This window comes from Mauremys reevesii, linkage group 22 (assembly GCF_016161935.1).
Source record: "Mauremys reevesii isolate NIE-2019 linkage group 22, ASM1616193v1, whole genome shotgun sequence".
In the NCBI taxonomy this organism is placed as follows: domain Eukaryota; kingdom Metazoa; phylum Chordata; order Testudines; family Geoemydidae; genus Mauremys; species Mauremys reevesii.
The window spans coordinates 21,404,670-21,422,713 of NC_052644.1; the positions used below are offsets into that span (position 1 = coordinate 21,404,670).

The 18,044-nt window shown below is 60.3% G+C and overlaps 1 protein-coding gene across 5 annotated transcripts; it reads left to right on the plus strand.

The window, feature by feature from the left end:
* The first annotated feature begins 2,862 nt into the window (after window positions 1-2,862).
* On the plus strand, window positions 2,863-13,958 carry LOC120388348 (lysoplasmalogenase-like). 5 transcript variants are annotated; one of them, XM_039510139.1, is made up of 5 exons: window positions 2,863-3,008; window positions 5,747-5,961; window positions 8,155-8,278; window positions 12,237-12,489; window positions 13,056-13,958. In XM_039510139.1, exons 3-5 carry the CDS (start codon window positions 8,228-8,230, stop codon window positions 13,448-13,450), a joined length of 699 nt encoding a protein of 232 aa, XP_039366073.1. In that variant the 5' UTR covers window positions 2,863-3,008; window positions 5,747-5,961; window positions 8,155-8,227; the 3' UTR covers window positions 13,451-13,958. The 5 variants fall into 5 exon arrangements, with proteins under 5 accessions (XP_039366073.1, XP_039366069.1, XP_039366071.1 ...); XM_039510135.1 differs by lacking the exon at window positions 5,747-5,961 and adding an exon at window positions 7,120-7,874; XM_039510137.1 differs by lacking the exon at window positions 5,747-5,961 and adding an exon at window positions 7,618-7,874.
* The last annotated feature ends 4,086 nt before the right edge of the window (window positions 13,959-18,044 follow it).

Below are 18,044 nucleotides of genomic sequence, written 5' to 3' on the forward strand. Positions count from 1 at the left end.
GAGACAAGGGCCGGGGGAGCTTTTGTTGGCCCAACTTCTCTCCAGCTGTTGAGTGGGATGTTGAGTCCTGTGACCTTTGACATCCCTCTATGGACCTGAAGCCTGAACCCATCCCCCCAGAGCCAGAATAGAAACCAGGAGTTCTGGCTCCCAGCCCCCCTGCTCTAACCACTGGACCCCACTCCTCTCCCAAACCCAGGGAGAGAACCCAGGAGTCCTGGCTCCCAGCCCCCTGCTCTAACCACTGGACCCCACTCCCCTCCCAGAGCCAGGGAGAGAACCCAGGAGTCCTGGCTCCCAGCCCTCTCATGAATGGTGGTTGAAGCCTCTTGCAAAGCCTGTGTCACGGCGCCCTCTTGTGGCCGGTTGCAGCAGCCTGGCAGCTCAGGGAGCTGGAGCCGGTGCTTGGGGGTGGAGGGTTTGAGGCCGGATCTGGTTTTGTGGGAGGGGGGCTGGGTTGGTTTTTCTATCTGTACTTTGGGGAGGGGGAAATCCCGGCGTCCTCCAGTTCTCAGCCTGCGAGATGGTCCTGAGAGCGCCGGGGATTGTGGGTAAAGAGACGCAGTCATGGCTCCACCCTGGAGCAACGGGCAACCCAACCCGGCGATCTCCCATCCAGGCCAAGCCAACAGGGTCACCCTGGTCAAGAGCTGACCTGGAAGTGATTCCCTTGACCTAGGACCTCCCACACAAGAGTCACCCCTCCCACCAGGCAACCCCAGAGGTCAACTTCTTGACCCCTGAGCCCCATGCCAGGAGGTTAATTTGTTGAGTAATGACCCCGTGTCCTAGAACTTGTCCAAGAGATGGACCCCGCCCCCCGCAAGGTCCAACCTCTGACCCCATGTCAAAAAGCCACAGCTCCAAGAGCCAACCACAAGGTCAGTCTCCTGACCTATGACCCCACGGCCATGGGGCAGCCCTGGAATTTATTCCCTTGACCCCTGACCCCTCCCCACTCTGTGCTTAAATCTCAGCGCCCTGGTGCCATGTGAAAGAGCCAGCCTAACGTCCCCAGAGGTCAACCCCTTGACCTCCCCCTGGCCCCCCACCCACACATCCAGCCTACCCAGGAGCTGACCTGGAAGTTGTTTGACCTACGACCCCATGCTGAGGGACCAACCCCAGCCATGACCGATGCCCCACGGGGAGTCGCCCATTCAGCGGCAAGCGCCATTGCGCCCCGTTGACCTTGGCGTTGCCCCGTTGACCTGCATCAAGGAGAGCTCCCGGGGGCTGCTCTTGTGGGACCAGCTGACTCCGAACCAGGGCCAAGGAGACGCCGACCCTCAATGGTCATGACAACGCCCGTCACGGCCGCCCAACTGGAGGGCCCTTGACCCGGAAGTTCTCCCACAACCTTGGCCGGCCCATGGCCAAGAAGAATTGGCCAACCCTGAGCGTCACCCAGAAGTGGTTCCCGGTGGCCGAGGTCCTGCCAATCGCAGCGGCTCCAGGGCAGGAAACCTGCCCCCACCCCGGCCCTGGGAGCGGGTTGACGGTGGGTTGCCCTGGCCCCTCCAGCCCGTGACCTGACGTCGAGCCTCTGACCCAAAGGCCAAGCTCATGACGCCACCCAGGAGAGATCCAAGGCCTGGGGGTAGGTGGGGTGGAAGGTCCCATCCCTGTGGGGCTTTAATGGGGTGGTCGTTGAGGTCGCTGCCCCCTTGCACAGCCCCCCCATTGTGCTTCTGTCAATGGGGGATGCTCTATAGAGGGGTGAATAAACCAGCCCCTGTGCCCCACCCCAGAGGGGCTGCATCTCAGGGCCAGGCCAAGGCTCCCTGGATAATGCATCAGAGAGGTAGCCGTGTTAGTCTGGTTCTGTAGAAGCAGCAAAGAATCCTGTGGCACCTTATAGACTAACAGACGTTTTGCAGCATGAGCTTTCGTGGGTGAATACCCACTTCTTCGGATGCAAGCAGTGGAAATTTCCAGGGGCAGGTGTATATATATAAGCAAGCAAGAAGCAAGCTAGAGATAACGAGGTTAGTTCAATCAGGGAGGATCAGGCTCTGTTCCAGCAGCTGAGGTGTGAAAACCAAGGGAGGAGAAACTGGTTCTGTAGCTGGCAAGCCATTCACAGTCTTTGTTTAGTCCTGAGCTGATGGTGTCAAATTTGCAGATGAACTGAAGCTCAGCAGTTTCTCTTTGAAGTCTGGTCCTGAAGTTTTTTTGCTGCAGGATGGCCACCTTAAGATCTGCTATGGTGTGGCCAGGGAGGTTGAAGTGTTCTCCTACAGGTTTTTGTATATTGCCATTCCTAATGTCTGATTTGTGTCCATTTATCCTTTTCCTTAGAGACTGTCCAGTTTGGCCGATGCACATAGCAGAGGGGCATTGCTGGCATATGATGGCATGTATTACATCGGTGGACGGGCAGGTGAATGAACCGGTGATGGTGTGGCTGATCTGGTTAGGTCCTGTGATGGTGTCGCTGGTGTAGATATGTGGGCAGAGTTGGCATCGAGGTTTGTTGCATGGGTTGGTTCCTGAGCCAGAGTTACTATGGTGCGGTGTGCAGTTGCTGGTGAGAATATGCTTCAGGTTGGCAGGTTGTCTGTGGGCGAGGACTGGCCTGCCACCCAAGGCCTGTGAAAGTGTGGGGTCATTCTCCAGGATGGGTTGTAGATCCCTGATGATGCGTTGGAGGGGCTTTAGCTGGGGACTGTATGTGATGGCCAGTGGAGTCCTGTTGGTTTCTTTCTTGGGTTTGTCTTGCAGTAGGAGGCTTCTGGGTACACGTCTGGCTCTGCTGATCTGTTTCCTTATTTCCTCTTGTGGGTACTGTAGTCTTGAGATAATGCAGGCGTCCTGGCTCCCAGCGCCCCATGGATTCTATCCAGACCCTCCCACAGGCACTGCTCTTCCTGGAGGGCTGTGGATACAGGATGTGGGTCCGTCCCCAGTTCCAGAGCCAAGGCCCCAGGGAGCCGCCCAGCTGTAGAGGCAGCAAGTGAGAAGAGGGAAGGACGCAGGTGGCAGGGCCAGCTGGCAGCCAGAGGACGGTGAGAGAGATTTAGCTAATCCCCCTGCCTCCTCCCTCTCCTGCTCCCCACAAGACCCCACTCCCCGCCCAAAGCTGGGAGAGAACCCAGGGATCCTGGCTCCCAGCTCCCCCTGCTCTAACCACTAGACCCCACTCCCCTCCCAGAGCCAGGGAGAGAACCCAGGAGCCCTGGCTCCCCGCTCTAACCACTAGACCCCGCTCCCCTCCCAAACCCAGGGAGAGAACCCAGGAGTCCTGGCTCCCAGCCCTCTCATGAATGGTGGTTGAAGCCTCTTGCAAAGCCTGTGTCACGGCGCCCTCTTGTGGCCGGTTGCAGCAGCCTGGCAGCTCAGGGAGCTGGAGCCGGTGCTTGGGGGTGGAGGGTTTGAGGCCGGATCTGGTTTTGTGGGAGTGGGGCTGGGTTGGTTTTTCTATCTGTACTTTGGGGAGGGGGGAATCCCGGCGTCCTCCAGTTCTCAGCCCGCGAGATGGTCCTGAGAGCACCGGGGATTGTGGGTAAAGAGACGCAGTCATGGCTCCGCCCTGGAGCAACGGGCAACCCAACCCGGTGATCTCCCATCCAGGCCAAGCCAACGGGGTCACCCTGGTCGAGAGCTGACCTGGAAGTGATTCCCTTGACCTACGAGCTCCCACACAAGAGTCACCCCTCCCACCAGGCAACCCCAGAGGTCAACTTCTTGACCCCTGACCCCCATGCCAGGAGGTTAATTTGTTGAGTAATGACCCCGTGTCCTAGAACTTGTCCAAGAGATGGAACCCGCCCCCCGCAAGGTCCAATCTCTGACCCCATGTCAAAAAGCCACAGCTCCAAGAGCCAACCACACGGTCAGTCTCTTGACCTATGACCCCACGGCCATGGGGCGGCCCTGGAATTTATTCCCTTGACCCCTGACCCCTCCCCACTCTGTGCTTAAATCTCAGCACCCTGGTGCCATGTGAAAGAGCCAACCTAACGTCCCCAGAGGTCAACCCCTTGAGCTCCCCCTGGCCCCCCACCCACACATCCAGCCTACCCAGGAGCTGACCTGGAAGTTGTTTGACCTACGACCCCATGCTGAGGGACCAACCCCAGCCATGACCGATGCCCCACGGGGAGTCGCCCATTCAGCGGCGAGCGCCATATCCGCCCCGTTGACCTTGGCGTTGCCCCGTTGACCTGCATCAAGGAGAGCTCCCGGGGGCTGCTCTTGTGGGACCAGCTGACTCCGAACCAGGGCCAAGGAGACGCCGACCCTCAATGGTCATGACAACGCCCGTCACGGCCGCCCAACTGGAGGGCCCTTGACCCGGAAGTTGTCCCACAACCTTGGCCGGCCCATGGCCAAGGAGACTTGGCCAACCCTGAGCGTCACCCAGAAGTGGTTCCCGGTGGCCGAGGTCCTGCCAATCGCAGCGGCTCCAGGGCAGGAAACCTGCCCCCACCCCGGCCCTGGGAGCGGGTTGACGGTGGGTTGCCCTGGCCCCTCCAGCCCGGGACCTGACGTCGAGCCTCTGACCCAAAGGCCAAGCTCATGACGCCACCCAGGAGAGATCCAAGGCCTGGGGGTAGGTGGGGTGGAAGGTCCCATCCCTGTGGGGCTTCAATGGGGTGGTCGTTGAGGTCGCTGCCCCCTTGCACCCCCCCCATTGTGCTTCTGTCAATGGGGGATGCTCTATAGAGGGGTGAATAAACCAGCCCCTGTGCCCCACCCCAGAGGGGCTGCATCTCAGGGCCAGGCCAGGGCTCCCTGGATAATGCATCAGAGGGGTGGCCGTGTTAGTCTGGTTCTGTAGAAGCAGCAAAGAATCCTGTGGCACCTTATAGACTAACAGACGTTTTGCAGCATGAGCTTTCGTGGGTGAATACCCACTTCTTCGGATGCAAGCAGTGGAAATTTCCAGGGGCAGGTGTATATATATAAGCAAGCAAGAAGCAAGCTAGAGATAACGAGGTTAGTTCAATCAGGGAGGATCAGGCTCTGTTCCAGCAGCTGAGGTGTGAAAACCAAGGGAGGAGAAACTGGTTCTGTAACTGGCAAGCCATTCACAGTCTTTGTTTAGTCCTGAGCTGATGGTGTCAAATTTGCAGATGAAGTGGAGCTCAGCAGTTTCTCTTTGAAGTCTGGTCCTGAAGTATTTTTGCTGCAGGATGGCCACCTTAAGATCTGCTATTGTGTGGCCAGGGAGGTTGAAGTGTTCTCCTACAGGTTTTTGTATATTGCCATTCCTAACGTCTGATTTGTGTCCATTTATCCTTTTCCTTAGAGACTGTCCAGTTTGGCCGATGCACATAGCAGAGGGGCATTGCTGGCATATGATGGCATGTATTACATCGGTGGACGGGCAGGTGAATGAGCCGGTGATGGTGTGGCTGATCTGGTTAGGTCCTGTGATGGTGTCGCTGGTGTAGATATGTGGGCAGAGTTGGCATCGAGGTTTGTTGCATGGGTTGGTTCCTGAGCTAGAGTTACTATGGTGCGGTGTGCAGTTGTTGGTGAGAATATGCTTCAGGTTGGCAGGTTGTCTGTGGGCGAGGACTGGCCTGCCACCCAAGGCCTGTGAAAGTGAGGGATCATTCTCCAGGATGGGTTGTAGATCCCTGATGATGCGCTGGAGGGGTTTTAGCTGGGGACTGTATGTGATGGCCAGTGGAGTCCTGTTGGTTTCTTTCTTGGGTTTGTCTTGCAGTAGGAGGCTTCTGGGTACACGTCTGGCTCTGCTGATCTGTTTCCTTATTTCCTCTTGTGGGTACTGTAGTCTTGAGATAATGCAGGCGTCCTGGCTCCCAGCGCCCCATGGATTCTATCCAGACCCCCCCACAGGCACTGCTCTTCCTGGAGGGCTGTGGATACAGGATGTGGGTCCGTCCCCAGTTCCAGAGCCAAGGCCCCAGGGAGCCGCCCAGCTGTAGAGGCAGCAAGTGAGAAGAGGGAAGGACGCAGGTGGCAGGGCCAGCTGGCGGCAAGAGGATGGTGAGAGAGATTTAGCTAATCCCCCTGCCTCCTCCCTCTCCTGCTCCCCACAAGACCCCACTCCCCTCCCAAAGCTGGGAGAGAACCCAGGGATCCTGGCTCCCAGCCCCTCCTGCTCTAACCACTAGCCCCCACTCCCCTCCCAGAGCCAGGGAGAGAACCCAGGAGCCCTGGCTCCCAGCCCCCCTGCTCTAACCACTAGACCCCACTCCCCTCCCCACAGCCGGGGAGAGAACCCAGGAGCCCTGGCTCCCAGCCCCCCTGCTCTAACCACTAGACCCCACTCCCCTCCCAGAGCCAGGGAGAGAACCCAGGAGCCCTGGCTCCCCGCTCTAACCACTAGACCCCGCTCCCCTCCCAAACCCAGGGAGAGAACCCAGGAGTCCTGGCTCCCAGCCCTCTCATGAATGGTGGTTGAAGCCTCTTGCAAAGCCTGTGTCACGGCGCCCTCTTGTGGCCGGTTGCAGCAGCCTGGCAGCTCAGGGAGCTGGAGCCGGTGCTTGGGGGTGGAGGGTTTGAGGCCGGATCTGGTTTTGTGGGAGGGGGGCTGGGTTGGTTTTTCTATCTGTACTTTGGGGAGGGGGGAATCCCGGCATCCTCCAGTTCTCAGCCCGCGAGATGGTCCTGAGAGCACCGGGGATTGTGGGTAAAGAGACGCAGTCATGGCTCCACCCTGGAGCAACGGGCAACCCAACCCGGCGATCTCCCATCCAGGCCAAGCCAATGGGGTCACCCTGGTCGAGAGCTGACCTGGAAGTGATTCCCTTGACCTAGGACCTCCCACACAACAGTCACCCCTCCCACCAGGCAACCCCAGAGGTCAACTTCTTGACCCCTGACCCCCATGCCAGGAGGTTAATTTGTTGAGTAATGACCCCGTGTCCTAGAACTTGTCCAAGAGATGGACCCCGCCCCCCGCAAGGTCCAACCTCTGACCCCATGTCAAAAAGCCACAGCTCCAAGAGCCAACCACAAGGTCAGTCTCCTGACCTATGACCCCCACGGCCATGGGGCGGCCCTGGAATTTATTCCCTTGACCCCTGACCCCTCCCCACTCTGTGCTTAAATGTCAGCACCCTGGTGCCATGTGAAAGAGCCAACCTAACGTCCCCAGAGGTCAACCCCTTGAGCTCCCCCTGGTCTCCCCCCCACATCCAGCCTACCCAGGAGCTGACCTGGAAGTTGTTTGTTTGACCTACGACCCCATGCTGAGGGACCGACCCCAGCCATGACCGATGCCCCACGGGGAGTCGCCCATTCAGCGGCGAGCGCCATATCCGCCCCGTTGACCTCGGCGTTGCCCCGTTGACCTGCCTCAAGGAGAGCTCCCGGGGGCTGCTCTTGTGGGACCAGCTGACTCCGAACCAGGGCCAAGCAGACGCCGACCCTCAATGGTCATGACAACGCCCGTCACGGCCGCCCAACTGGAGGGCCCTTGACCCGGAAGTTCTCCCACAACCTTGGCCGGCCCATGGCCAAGGAGACTTGGCCAACCCTGAGCGTCACCCAGAAGTGGTTCCCGGTGGCCAAGGTCCTGCCAATCGCAGCGGCTCCAGGGCAGGAAACCTGCCCCCACCCCGGCCCTGGGAGCGGGTTGACGGTGGGTTGCCCTGGCCCCTCCAGCCCGTGACCTGACGTCGAGCCTCTGACCCAAAGGCCGAACTCATGACGCCACCCAGGAGAGATCCAAGGCAATGCAGGCGTCCTGGCTCCCAGCCCTCCATGGATTCTATCCAGACCCCACCAGGCCCTGCTCTTCCCGGCTGAGTGGGGGAGGAGAGGGCTGTGGATACAGGATGTGGGTCCGTTCCCAGTTCAAGAGCCAAGGCCCCAGGGAGCCGCCCAGCTGTAGAGGCAGCAAGTGAGAAGAGGGAAGGACGCAGGTGGCAGAGCCAGCTGGCAGCCAGAGGACGGTGAGAGAGATTTAGCTAATGCCCCTGCCTCCTCCCTCTCCCCCTCCCCACTAGACCCCACTCCCCTCCCAAAGCCGGGAGAGAACCCAGGGGTCCTGGCTCCCAGCCCCCCCCCCACTGCTCTGACTGCTGCACCCCACTCCTCACTCCCTCATCCACACACACCAGTCCCTCTTCCCCCAGCCGTTGCCTACCTGTTACCAGTTGGCGCTGGGTGGGGATGGGGCGGGAGGGACCAATTTCCCCCACACCCCGATTTGTGGATCTGTTGAATCTGCAGGAGCTCAGTCCAGGTGGGTGCCTGGAATTGGGAGCAGCAGCCAGGGTGCATCCCGGAGCCCCGGCCCCACACCATGGACATTCTGGAGAAGGACGCCTGCTACCCCCCGAAGTTTGCAGCTGATGTAAGGAGGGGAAAACTGAGGCACGAAGTGGGGCCAAGTGGGGGAGGTAGATCCTTGGTGTCCTGGCACCCACTTCCCTTCCCCCACCCTGCTCTGAGCCACTAGACTCCACTCCTTTCTCAGAGCCGGGGATAGAACCCAGGAGTCCTGGGCTCCCAGCCCCCTCTGCTCTAACCCACTCAACTCCAGTGTCCGCCGTGTGTCGTTGTGCTGCTGTTACGGCTCCTGGAACTGTGAGCTGGTAAAGCTGGTCCATCAAGGCGGGATTTCCCTCCAGCCCTTTCTATGTCAATTCTGCACCATTTCCCGTAGCCCACTTAAACTGGGGGCGCTGCTGGCCCCAGAGGGGAAGGGAAGTGGGGCTGGTAGCAGGATCGGCGTGGTTAGCCCTGACCGCAGTGATGGCATGGGTGACCTTGAAGGCACAATATCAGTAGGTTTCAGAGTTAACACTGTTGATGTAAAGGGGACACGGTTACAGCAGTAGTTTTCAGAGTTAACACTGCTATTTTAGCATGAATGGGGCAGTTCTTCACCCTTAACGGGCTCTTCCTGCTAACACTCTTGGTGGTGAAATAGTTAAAAAGCTGCTGGTGCCATCAGTAGGTGTGATGGAGCAGGGGCTGTCTGTGTGCTTGGTAGGCAGAGCCAGGTATGCAGCTGTAACATGAGCCTGGCCTGGGGGAGGGGAGGTGACACCTCTGGCTGGGGCTAGACAAAAGGGAACGGGGGAGTGAAGGCACTCTTGGGTTTTGGAAGCTGGGGGGTGGGTTTCAGGGGATCCTAGGCTGGGATCCAAGCACCCTGAACCCCCAGAAAGGCCAGATTGAGGGGTCCTGGCTCTGCACACAAGCTGGGCTGTATCCTGTGTTCCTGTTGTTCAATAAACCTTCTGTTTTACTGGCTGGCGGAGAGTCACTGTGAGCCCAGGAAGAGGGGTGCAGGGCCGGACTCCCCCACACTCCGTGACAACTGGTGGCAGCGGTGGGATAACTGCACCCCGTGGACGGCGCTTCCTGCAGTAAGTGACTGGGGAGCAGTAAAACGAAGGGGCGATTCACCCCTGGGCGAGTGTGGCCAGAGAGCAGGACTTTGCAGTAACAGGGTCCCCCGGGGGATCACCGCGAGCGATCCCAGGGGCGGAGGAGTCTGCAGCTCGACCCTGGCAGAGAGGGGGTGACCTCAAAGACTGGCACACTAGGGGTCCCCCTGGAACCCGTGGGGAGCGGCGAGCACCCCGGCCTGCGAGCGGCCAGCAGGAAGATGTTTGCCAAGCAGCGCAAGTGTGAGCTGGTGGAGCTGTGCCAGCGGAGGGGGCTGCGCAGTGGGAAGCTCACCAAGGCCCAGCTGATTGCCCGGCTGGAGGAGAGAGATCGCAGGGATGAACCGGTCCCTGTCTCTGAGGGAAGCAGCCGGGCAGATGCAGCGCAGGCACCAGTGTCTGTCCCCGCTGGGAGTGGTCAGCCGGCCGCTGAGGGCTTCCCGAGACCTCCCGCCCCTAGGCCTAGGGGGAGGGGGAGGAGGAGCCCGGCTACCGAGGGCACCGTGACCCCCCCGGCCAGCAGGGGATCGGCCCGGCGAAGCTCGGCCTCCGTGGAGCACAGGCGGCTGGACTTGGAGAGAGAGATCAAACTGATGGAGATGGAGGAGCGTAAGGAACAGAGGGCATATGAGGAAAGACAGAGGGAACGTGAGGAGAGACAAAGCCAGCGTGAGCTGGAGGAGAAGCAGAAGCAACCCGAATTCAAGGACAGGGAGAAGCAGCGCAACCATGAGCTGGCCCTGGCCCAGCTGAAAAGCAGGGAGGCCCCGGCTGCGGTGAGTGAGGGGGGACCCAAGCCTACAAAGAGCTTTGATAAGAGCTTCCTGGCCCGGCGGAAGGAGGGGGAGGACATAGACACCTTCCTGACGGCCTTTGAGAACGCCTGCGAACTGCACCGGGTTGACCCTGCCGACAGGATCCAGTTTCTCACCCCCTTACTGGACTCCACCGCCGTGGAGGTGTACAGCCGAATGAGAGGGGAGGAGGCGCGGGACTACAACCTGTTCAAAGAGGCCCTGCTCCGCGAGTTTGGGCTGACCCCGGAGATGTACCGGAAGAGGTTCCGGGGTCAACGTAAGACCCGGGAGGTCACATACCTGCAACTGGTCAACCGGGCGCAGGGGTATGCCTGCAAGTGGACGGCTGGGGCCCAAACTAGAGAGGACCTGCTTGACCTAGTCGTACTGGAGCACCTGTATGAGCAGTGCCCGTCGGACCTGAAGCAGTGGCTGATGGACCAGAAGCCGGAGAACCCGCAGCATGCAGGCCGGCTGGCCGACGAGTTTGTGGACCGTCGGGCAGGGGATGGCAGGGAGGAGTCTCGAGGGAGCAGATCTGCCTCAACGCAGAGAGAGAGTCACCATGGGACCTCCCAGCGGGGCCCTTTGGAGAACCCCCACAAAAGGGGAACGTCCAGCGTCAGGTCCACCCGACCCACTCGAGGGGACCCACGAGACATGGGCTGCTTCCACTGTGGCCAGCAAGGCCACATACGGGCCCAGTGCCCCAAGCTCAGAGCCAGGACCCCTCAATCTGGCCTTTCTGGGGGTTCAGGGTGCTTGGATCCCAGCCTAGGATCCCCTGAAACCCACCCCCCAGCTTCCAAAACCGAGGAATGCCTCCACTCCCCCGTTCCCTTTGTCTCGCCCCAGCCAGAGGTGTCACCTCCCCTCCCCCAGGCCAGGCTCATGTTACAGCTGCATACCTGTCTCTGCCTACCAAGCACACAGACAGCCCCTGCTCCATCACAGTAGGTGTCAGAGTGAATGTTCCCTGGGGATGAGTGGGCATGGGCCCGGATTTTACTTTGTTGGGTGGGTGTTTCAGGTTTGGCATGGTGCCCGGGTTGAACTGCAAATTCCTGGGGAAAGTCTAGCTCATATAGGAAGATGGAAAGTTGTGGCTGAAGTGATGCTGTCAGTAGCTTTCAGAGTTAACACACAGCAGCAGAGAAGAGGCGCTGGATCAGAAATGGGGTCGGGGATAGAGCAGGTGAAGTGGAACGTTGCCGTGATTCCTCTGGTATCTGGATTACCAAGGAAGATGCGTTACGTGACAGCAGTATGTTTCAGAGTTAGCACTTCATTGAGGGGGTTACTTCCCAGCCCCACAAGGATGAGGTGAGTAGATTTAGCTGGGGTATCTTGGTGGTAAAACAGTTAATAAGGTTGATCTCATTTGGGTTATCAGTAGGTTCCAGAGTTCACAAAACAGTGATGAAAGGGAATCAGTTCTCAGTTCCACCAGGCCATGGTTCAGTTGAGATAAGTAGATTTAGCTGGGTGCTTCTGGTAAGTCTCTTGTTAGTGGAATAGTTAACAAAGCCCATACACAGTGGGTTATCATTGGGTTTCAGAGATACCACCTTGTTATCAGCATTAATAACATTCAGTGGGCTGTCAGTAGTTTTCAGAGTCAACACGGTGAAATAACTAACAGGACCGTTAGTTAAAATAGGTTATCGTGAGGTTTTGGCATTAACGTGGCAAAATAACTGACAAAACCCCATTTCTAAGAATGGATATGTCAGTTATTTTGCCATGTTAACGCTGAAACTAATGATACCACACGGTCAATGAGTGGATATCAGTAGGTTTCAGAGTGAACATGGTGAAATAGTCAATGTCCATTATAGATTGGTGTAGCGATAGGTGTCAGAGTTAATATGATGACCATTAACAGGCCCGCTATTTCAGAGGGGGTCATCAGTAGGTTTCAGAGTTAACACATTGGTCTATTAGCTTTGGAGCATGAGTAGTCCTCAGAGTGCGAAATGACACGTCACTCCTGTCTGAGTCACATGGTATTGTTCCCTGCTCCCTGATTGGACCGAGGGATAGTCGCCATGCCGGGTGCGCCGTGCTCTCCCTAGTGTAGACGGGCCCCGGCCGTGTCCATTTCCACCCCCCTCTGCAGGCCAAGAGCCGCCTCCTCAACCTGCTGCCGTTCCTGGCCTCCTGCGGCCTGTACTTCGCCCTGTGGCTGCCGGAGCCCAGCTGGGTCAGCGCCGGCGTCAAGAGCCTCCCGGTCCTGAGCCTGGTCTGGTTCCTGACGGCCCAGGCCTGGGGTGACGGCGCCTGGACCCCGGCCGCCCGCCGGATCTGCTGGGGGCTGATGTTCTCCAGCGTGGGAGACGCCTGCCTGGTCTGGCCCCAACTATTTATCCCAGGTACGGAGTCAGGAGTGAGGGGCACCAGCAGAGTTCAGGGTGGGGAGCCCAGGACTGGCCTAGCGGGAGCTGCGGTTCAGAAGTGAGGAGCACTGATGGGGGAGGGGAGGAGGGGAGAGGGGCTGCAGGTCGGGAGTGAGGAGCACCTGTGGGGAGGGGCGGTAGCGCCCAGGGGGCTGCGGGTCGGGAGTGAGGAGCACCGGTGGGGGAGGGGCGGTGGCGCCCAGGGGGCTGCGGGTCGGGAGTGAGGAGCACCGGTGGGGGAGGGGCGGTGGCGCCCAGGGGGCTGCGGGTCGGGAGTGAGGAGCACCGGTGGGGGAGGGCTGGCGCTAGCAGGGGCTGCGGGTCGGGAGTGAGGGGCACCGGCAGGGCCGGGGGGAGCCCAGGGCTGGGCTAGCAGGGGGCTGCGGGTCGGGAGTGAGGAGCACCAGTGGGGGAGGGGCGGTGGCGCCCAGGGGGCTGCGGGTCGGGAGTGAGGAGCACCGGTGGGGGAGGGGCGGTGGCGCCCAGGGGGCTGCGGGTCGGGAGTGAGGAGCACGGCTCTCTGACGCCCCCCTCCCCCGCAGGGATGGTGGCCTTCGCTCTGGCTCACGTCTGCTACATCTGGGCCCTGGGCCTGCGTCCCGCCCGCCCCTGGCTCCTGCTGCTGCTGGCGCTGGGCTGGGCCGGGGCCTACGCGACGCTGTGGCCCTGCCTGGGGGGCCCCTACGTGCCGGCCGTGGGGGGCTACAGTGCGCTGCTGGCGGCCATGGCCTGGCGGGCCCTGGCCCGGCCTCCCCCCCACCTGGCCGTGGCCACCGGCTCCCTGCTCTTCATGGCCTCCGACCTGGTCCTGGCCTGGGACCACTTCTGCGCCCCGGTGCCCCAGGCCCGGCTCATCGTCATGGGCAGCTACTACGCGGCCCAGGGGCTGATCGCAGGCTGGGCCCCCCGCGCCAGCCCCCGCTGGAAGGAGACCTGAGCCGGGCACCCGCCACCTCTGACCCCAGGGGGCAGCCGGCAGGTGGCACCCACCACCTGTGACCCCATCAGCGCCAACCCGCCTGTGACCCCAGTGACCTCTGACCCCATCAGCGCCAACCTGCCAGTGACCCCAGCGACCTCTGGCCCCTTCAGGACCAACGTGCCCGTGACCTCTGACCCCATCAGTGCCAACTGGCCTGTGACCCCAGCAACCTCTGACCCTGTCTATGCCAACCCATTGGTGACCCCAGCGAGCTTTGACCCCTCAGCCAACCTGCTGGTGACCCTGGTGACCACTGACCCCACCAGCGCCAACCCGCCTGTGACCCCAGCGACCTTTGACCCCAGGGCCAGCAGGGACCAGCTGTCCTGGGTGTTGGTTCGTTGACCTGTGACCCGAGGGTCTAGAAGCGCCAACCTGCCCAACTAATGACCTGGACGTAATTTCCCTGATCTTTGACCCTGCTTAAGTGCCCGTGGGCACAATTACAGCTGCTTTGAATTCATGTGTTGTCTAATGTGGGCCGGGGGGGCGGGTGCCAGCAGGGGCCGGGGGGAGGGGCTGGGATACTAGAGAGACGGGGGGGGAGTTTTGATTGCCCCAACTTGGGTCTCCAGCTGTTGATGGGGAAGTTGACGTTTGCGACCTATGACCTCCCTCTACAGCCCCTGAGGGTGACCCCGTCCCCCTCGAGCCAGGGAGAGAACCCAGGCGTCCTGGCTCCCAGCCCCCCCTTGCTCTAACCACCAGACACAGGGTCGCCGGGTTTGCTCTGTCAATCTCTGGGCTGGGCCTTCGGGGGAAGCACAAGGGTGGGGAGCGTGGGGCGGGGCTGGCTGGGCGCGATGGGGCGAGGAGCGGGAACCAAAGCCAACACAGGCTTGGGGCGAGACGCAGCCGCCGGCATCAGAAATTCCTTCCCTCAACGGGGGGCCGGATCTGCCACGGCCCCGAACTCGGCGTCCAGAGACGCTGCTTTTCCCCAGTGGGCCGGGCTGGCTACGATACCGCTGGGGGGGAGCTGTGCTCCGGGGGCGGCTTTCGGACGGGGGGCTCAAAGTGCAGTACCCTGGCCGAATCCCAGCCCGGAAAGTGGGGGCTTCCTCATCTTAAGCCCCTCCGTTTTCAGCGTAAATGAAAAACTCCTGGATTTTACAAGAAGAACTATTCATTTCCCCCCCCCGCCCCGGCCCCGATTTCCCCCCTGCTTTTGTGGCATGCAGATCGATAAAGAAATAATGTGTTTGATTAGAGCAATTCAAACCACGCGGCGCGAGAGCGCTGGGTTACGCCAAGACATGAGTCCGGGCGGACGTGCAGACAGGGCCACCGAGAGCGGGTTCAGGCCCCGGTGAAAAAAATTTTTCGGGCCCCCCAGCACGGACTGGCTAAACAGGGCCAACGAAGCCAGGCCCCAGGCCCCCTTCTGGACCGCCAGGCCCCGGTAATTTGTACCGGCTTCCCCCCCACGCCATTGGCCCTGCGTGCAGAACTGAGTCTAGAGAAGATCCCGCCCCGGACACACCCGGGGCCCCACGCCAGGCGGCTGAACGTACCGATGAGGCGCCCGCCCGCCCCGCACACGTATAAATCTGCACCAGTAACGCTCGACTCGGATGAAAAGTTTTCACCAGGGAGCAGAGATTGAGCGAGGACGTGTTGTGTTCTGGGTGCTGGTTGAGTTCGGCAGCAAACCGCACCGAGGAACAGAATTCGAAGCATTGATCTGCTGGCTGCTTCCTCCGACCCGTCTTTCCGTCCAGCAAGATCAAAATTATTCATCTCTTTTTTTTGCGTTGATTTTCACCCAGTTTTGTTGTTGTGGTGATGAACAACACTGATAAATTCCCAGGGGAAATGAAATCAAAGAAACTCTGAGAACAAAGGGCCTTACACATCCGGCTGTTCCAGGCTGCTGGCTAAGTCCCCATGCCCCACCCCAGAGGCAGCCGCATCCCAGCACCAGGGAAGGGGTCCCCATATAACCAGCCCCCATGGCCCATCCCAGAGGGGTTGTGTCTATGTGCTGGGTGAGGGGTCCTCATATAAGCAGCCCCCTGCCCCACCCCAGAGGTGAGGCCCTGAGCTCACTTGAGGATGGGGGGGGGGGGTGCCATGACTGGCCTGATGGTGGGGGAGAGGGGCCAACCTCAGTCAAAGTCTCTGGATGCTGCTGTTATGGAAATAATATTTGGCTTAGCGGCAGCTTTGAATGTGAGAACGAAAATTGGTTTCTCATGATGCCAGCACCAAACTGTAACAGATAGTGTGACAGCATGACGGGGTTGGGGGGCTGGGAGCCAGGACTCCTGGGTTCTTTCCCAGCTCTGGGAGGGGAGTGGGGTCTAGTGGTTAGAGCAGTGGGGGGGGGGGAGGGGCTGGGAGCCAGGATGCCTGGGTTTCCCCCCCAGCTGTGGGGGGTCTCATGCTCTCTGTCTGCCCCTGCCTGTGCCTGCCCCAGTGACGAAACTCACCCTCCAGGCTCATTCAAACAGCTCCCTGACCCTGGGCTGGGTGAAGCCTTCTGGGTCCTGCACCCACAACTACAGCTACAGCATCTGCATCCGGGCGGCAGCCGGGCCCCTCTCCCCAGGAGCAGCCGAGCGCAGGGAGAGACCCTGCCGGCGTCTCCAGCGGCCCCGTCTCCATCACGGGGCTCTTGGCGGGACAGAATGACATTGTATTGCCTGTCCCCTCTAGGGGGCGCCGGCTCCCACCCGGCCCCAGGGCAGGGACTGGCTGGCTCAGGGGGGCAGGGAATGGGGCAGGGGCCTGTCCCCTCTAGGGGGCGCCGGCTCCCACCCGGCCCCAGGGCAGGGACTGGCTGGCTCAGGGGGGCAGGGAATGGGGTGCGGGGCCTCTCCCCTCTAGGGGGCACCATCCCTGATCTGGCCCCAATCTGCTGTTATCAATAATTATTGAATATTGTCCATAGCTGGTTTCTAATCATTGCTAATTGCTTAGTTCTAGGAATGTAATTAACAGTCACCTGCTAATGATCACTGGTTGCTCCTGTTAATTACTCACATATCCATAATTAATGGTTAAATGTGAGTCAAGGAAATATATTAATGGTTTGCAATAGGTGCTAATTAGCCACTGTCGTTAATCACAACCCCAGATACTGGGTTGCTAAAGTGCCACCGGGCTAAACGGAGAAAGTAAGAGCAGCCGTGAGACCCTGCCCCAGGCTGGAATGGGGGGGGGGGCAAGGTGGGAGTCCCCCATTTTGACGGCCCGTCTCTGCCGCAGTCCCAGGACGTATTCCTGCACCGGTGCCTGCTGCCGGGGATCCAGGGGGGCGGCCCTGTCAGGTATGAGAACATAGTGGCCAACTGGGAGCATGCGAGACCCCAGGCCTGACCACCCTCATCCCCGCCTCCATCCTCATCTTTGACCCCTCTGCTCCGGACACCCTAGCCCTGCACCCCGGTGCCCCCGCCAGGGGGTGAGGGAAGGAACTGGAGTATTAGCTCCACCCTCCCTGGCGCCCCCTGCTGGTGGGAACGAACGGCGAACCATTGGATCTGCTGGCAGGACTCCTGGGTTCTCTCCCCAGCTCTGACAGTGGCTCTGGGGCCAGTGAGGGCGAGGGAGATGGAGATGGGGCACCGCTGTGGGGTGATGCCTCCACTCCCAGGTTGGGAGAAGGGGCGTGGGGTGCAGGGGTGTGTGTGTGTGTCTGAGACAGAGGGTGGCGCCCCCTAGCGCCAACCAGGGGAATCTCTCCTGCCTCTCACACATGGCTGGGCCCATGGGCCGGATCTGACTAGAAAGTCATTAATTTAGTAAATCCAGGCAACCGGAGCAGGGTGTGTGTCAGTGTGTTTGGGGGGTTGTTTCTGAATTTGCCTCTCAGCTGAGCAAGGGGCAGCCAGGACTCCTGGGTTCTCTTCCTGGCCCGGGGAGGGGCTAGTGGTTAGAGCAGGGGTAGCTGGGCCTCGAAGCCAGGACTCCTGGGTTCTCTCCCCCGCTCTGGAAGCACCCATATAGAGTGGTGCCAATCCTAAATAGCTATTAGGGTACAGGGCAGCATCAGATTTGTCCCAGCAGCGTCACTCCTCTATCACGAGGCAACTGCGTGGAGTAGCCGGGGGCTCCCTGCCCCCACCGCTCCCCACAGCACCCCCTGCTGGGAGAGGCCAGGACTGGGCTCTTTGGCAATCTGGAGAGATTGATTATCTGGTGTGACAAAGGGGGGGGGGGATTCACAATATTTTGGATGAATCGTGTGTGCCTCAGTTTCCCCCCCCCCCCGTGCTGCATGTTTAACCGGGTGGTGGGAGGGGGTTGTTGATTGTCTGCAGAGTCTCACTGGCCGCTCCGATGGGCCAGACAGCTGGGCCTAGCAATTAACAACCCGGGACCCATGTCCCACCGCCGGCCGAGAGTCACTGCCGGCTCAGCTGGGGGGGGAGGCATCGCTCTCCCGGGACGTGAGTCTCCACCAGGGCTCCCATCCAGGGGGACTCGCTGCAGGGGGCTCCCGGTTAAACCCGGGGGGTGGCGGCTGCAGGCTCCAAGGTCCGGCCGCAGGAGGAGGGGAAGCGGAGGGGGTTACCCCAGTGAGAGTGCGACCCTAAGGGGGGGG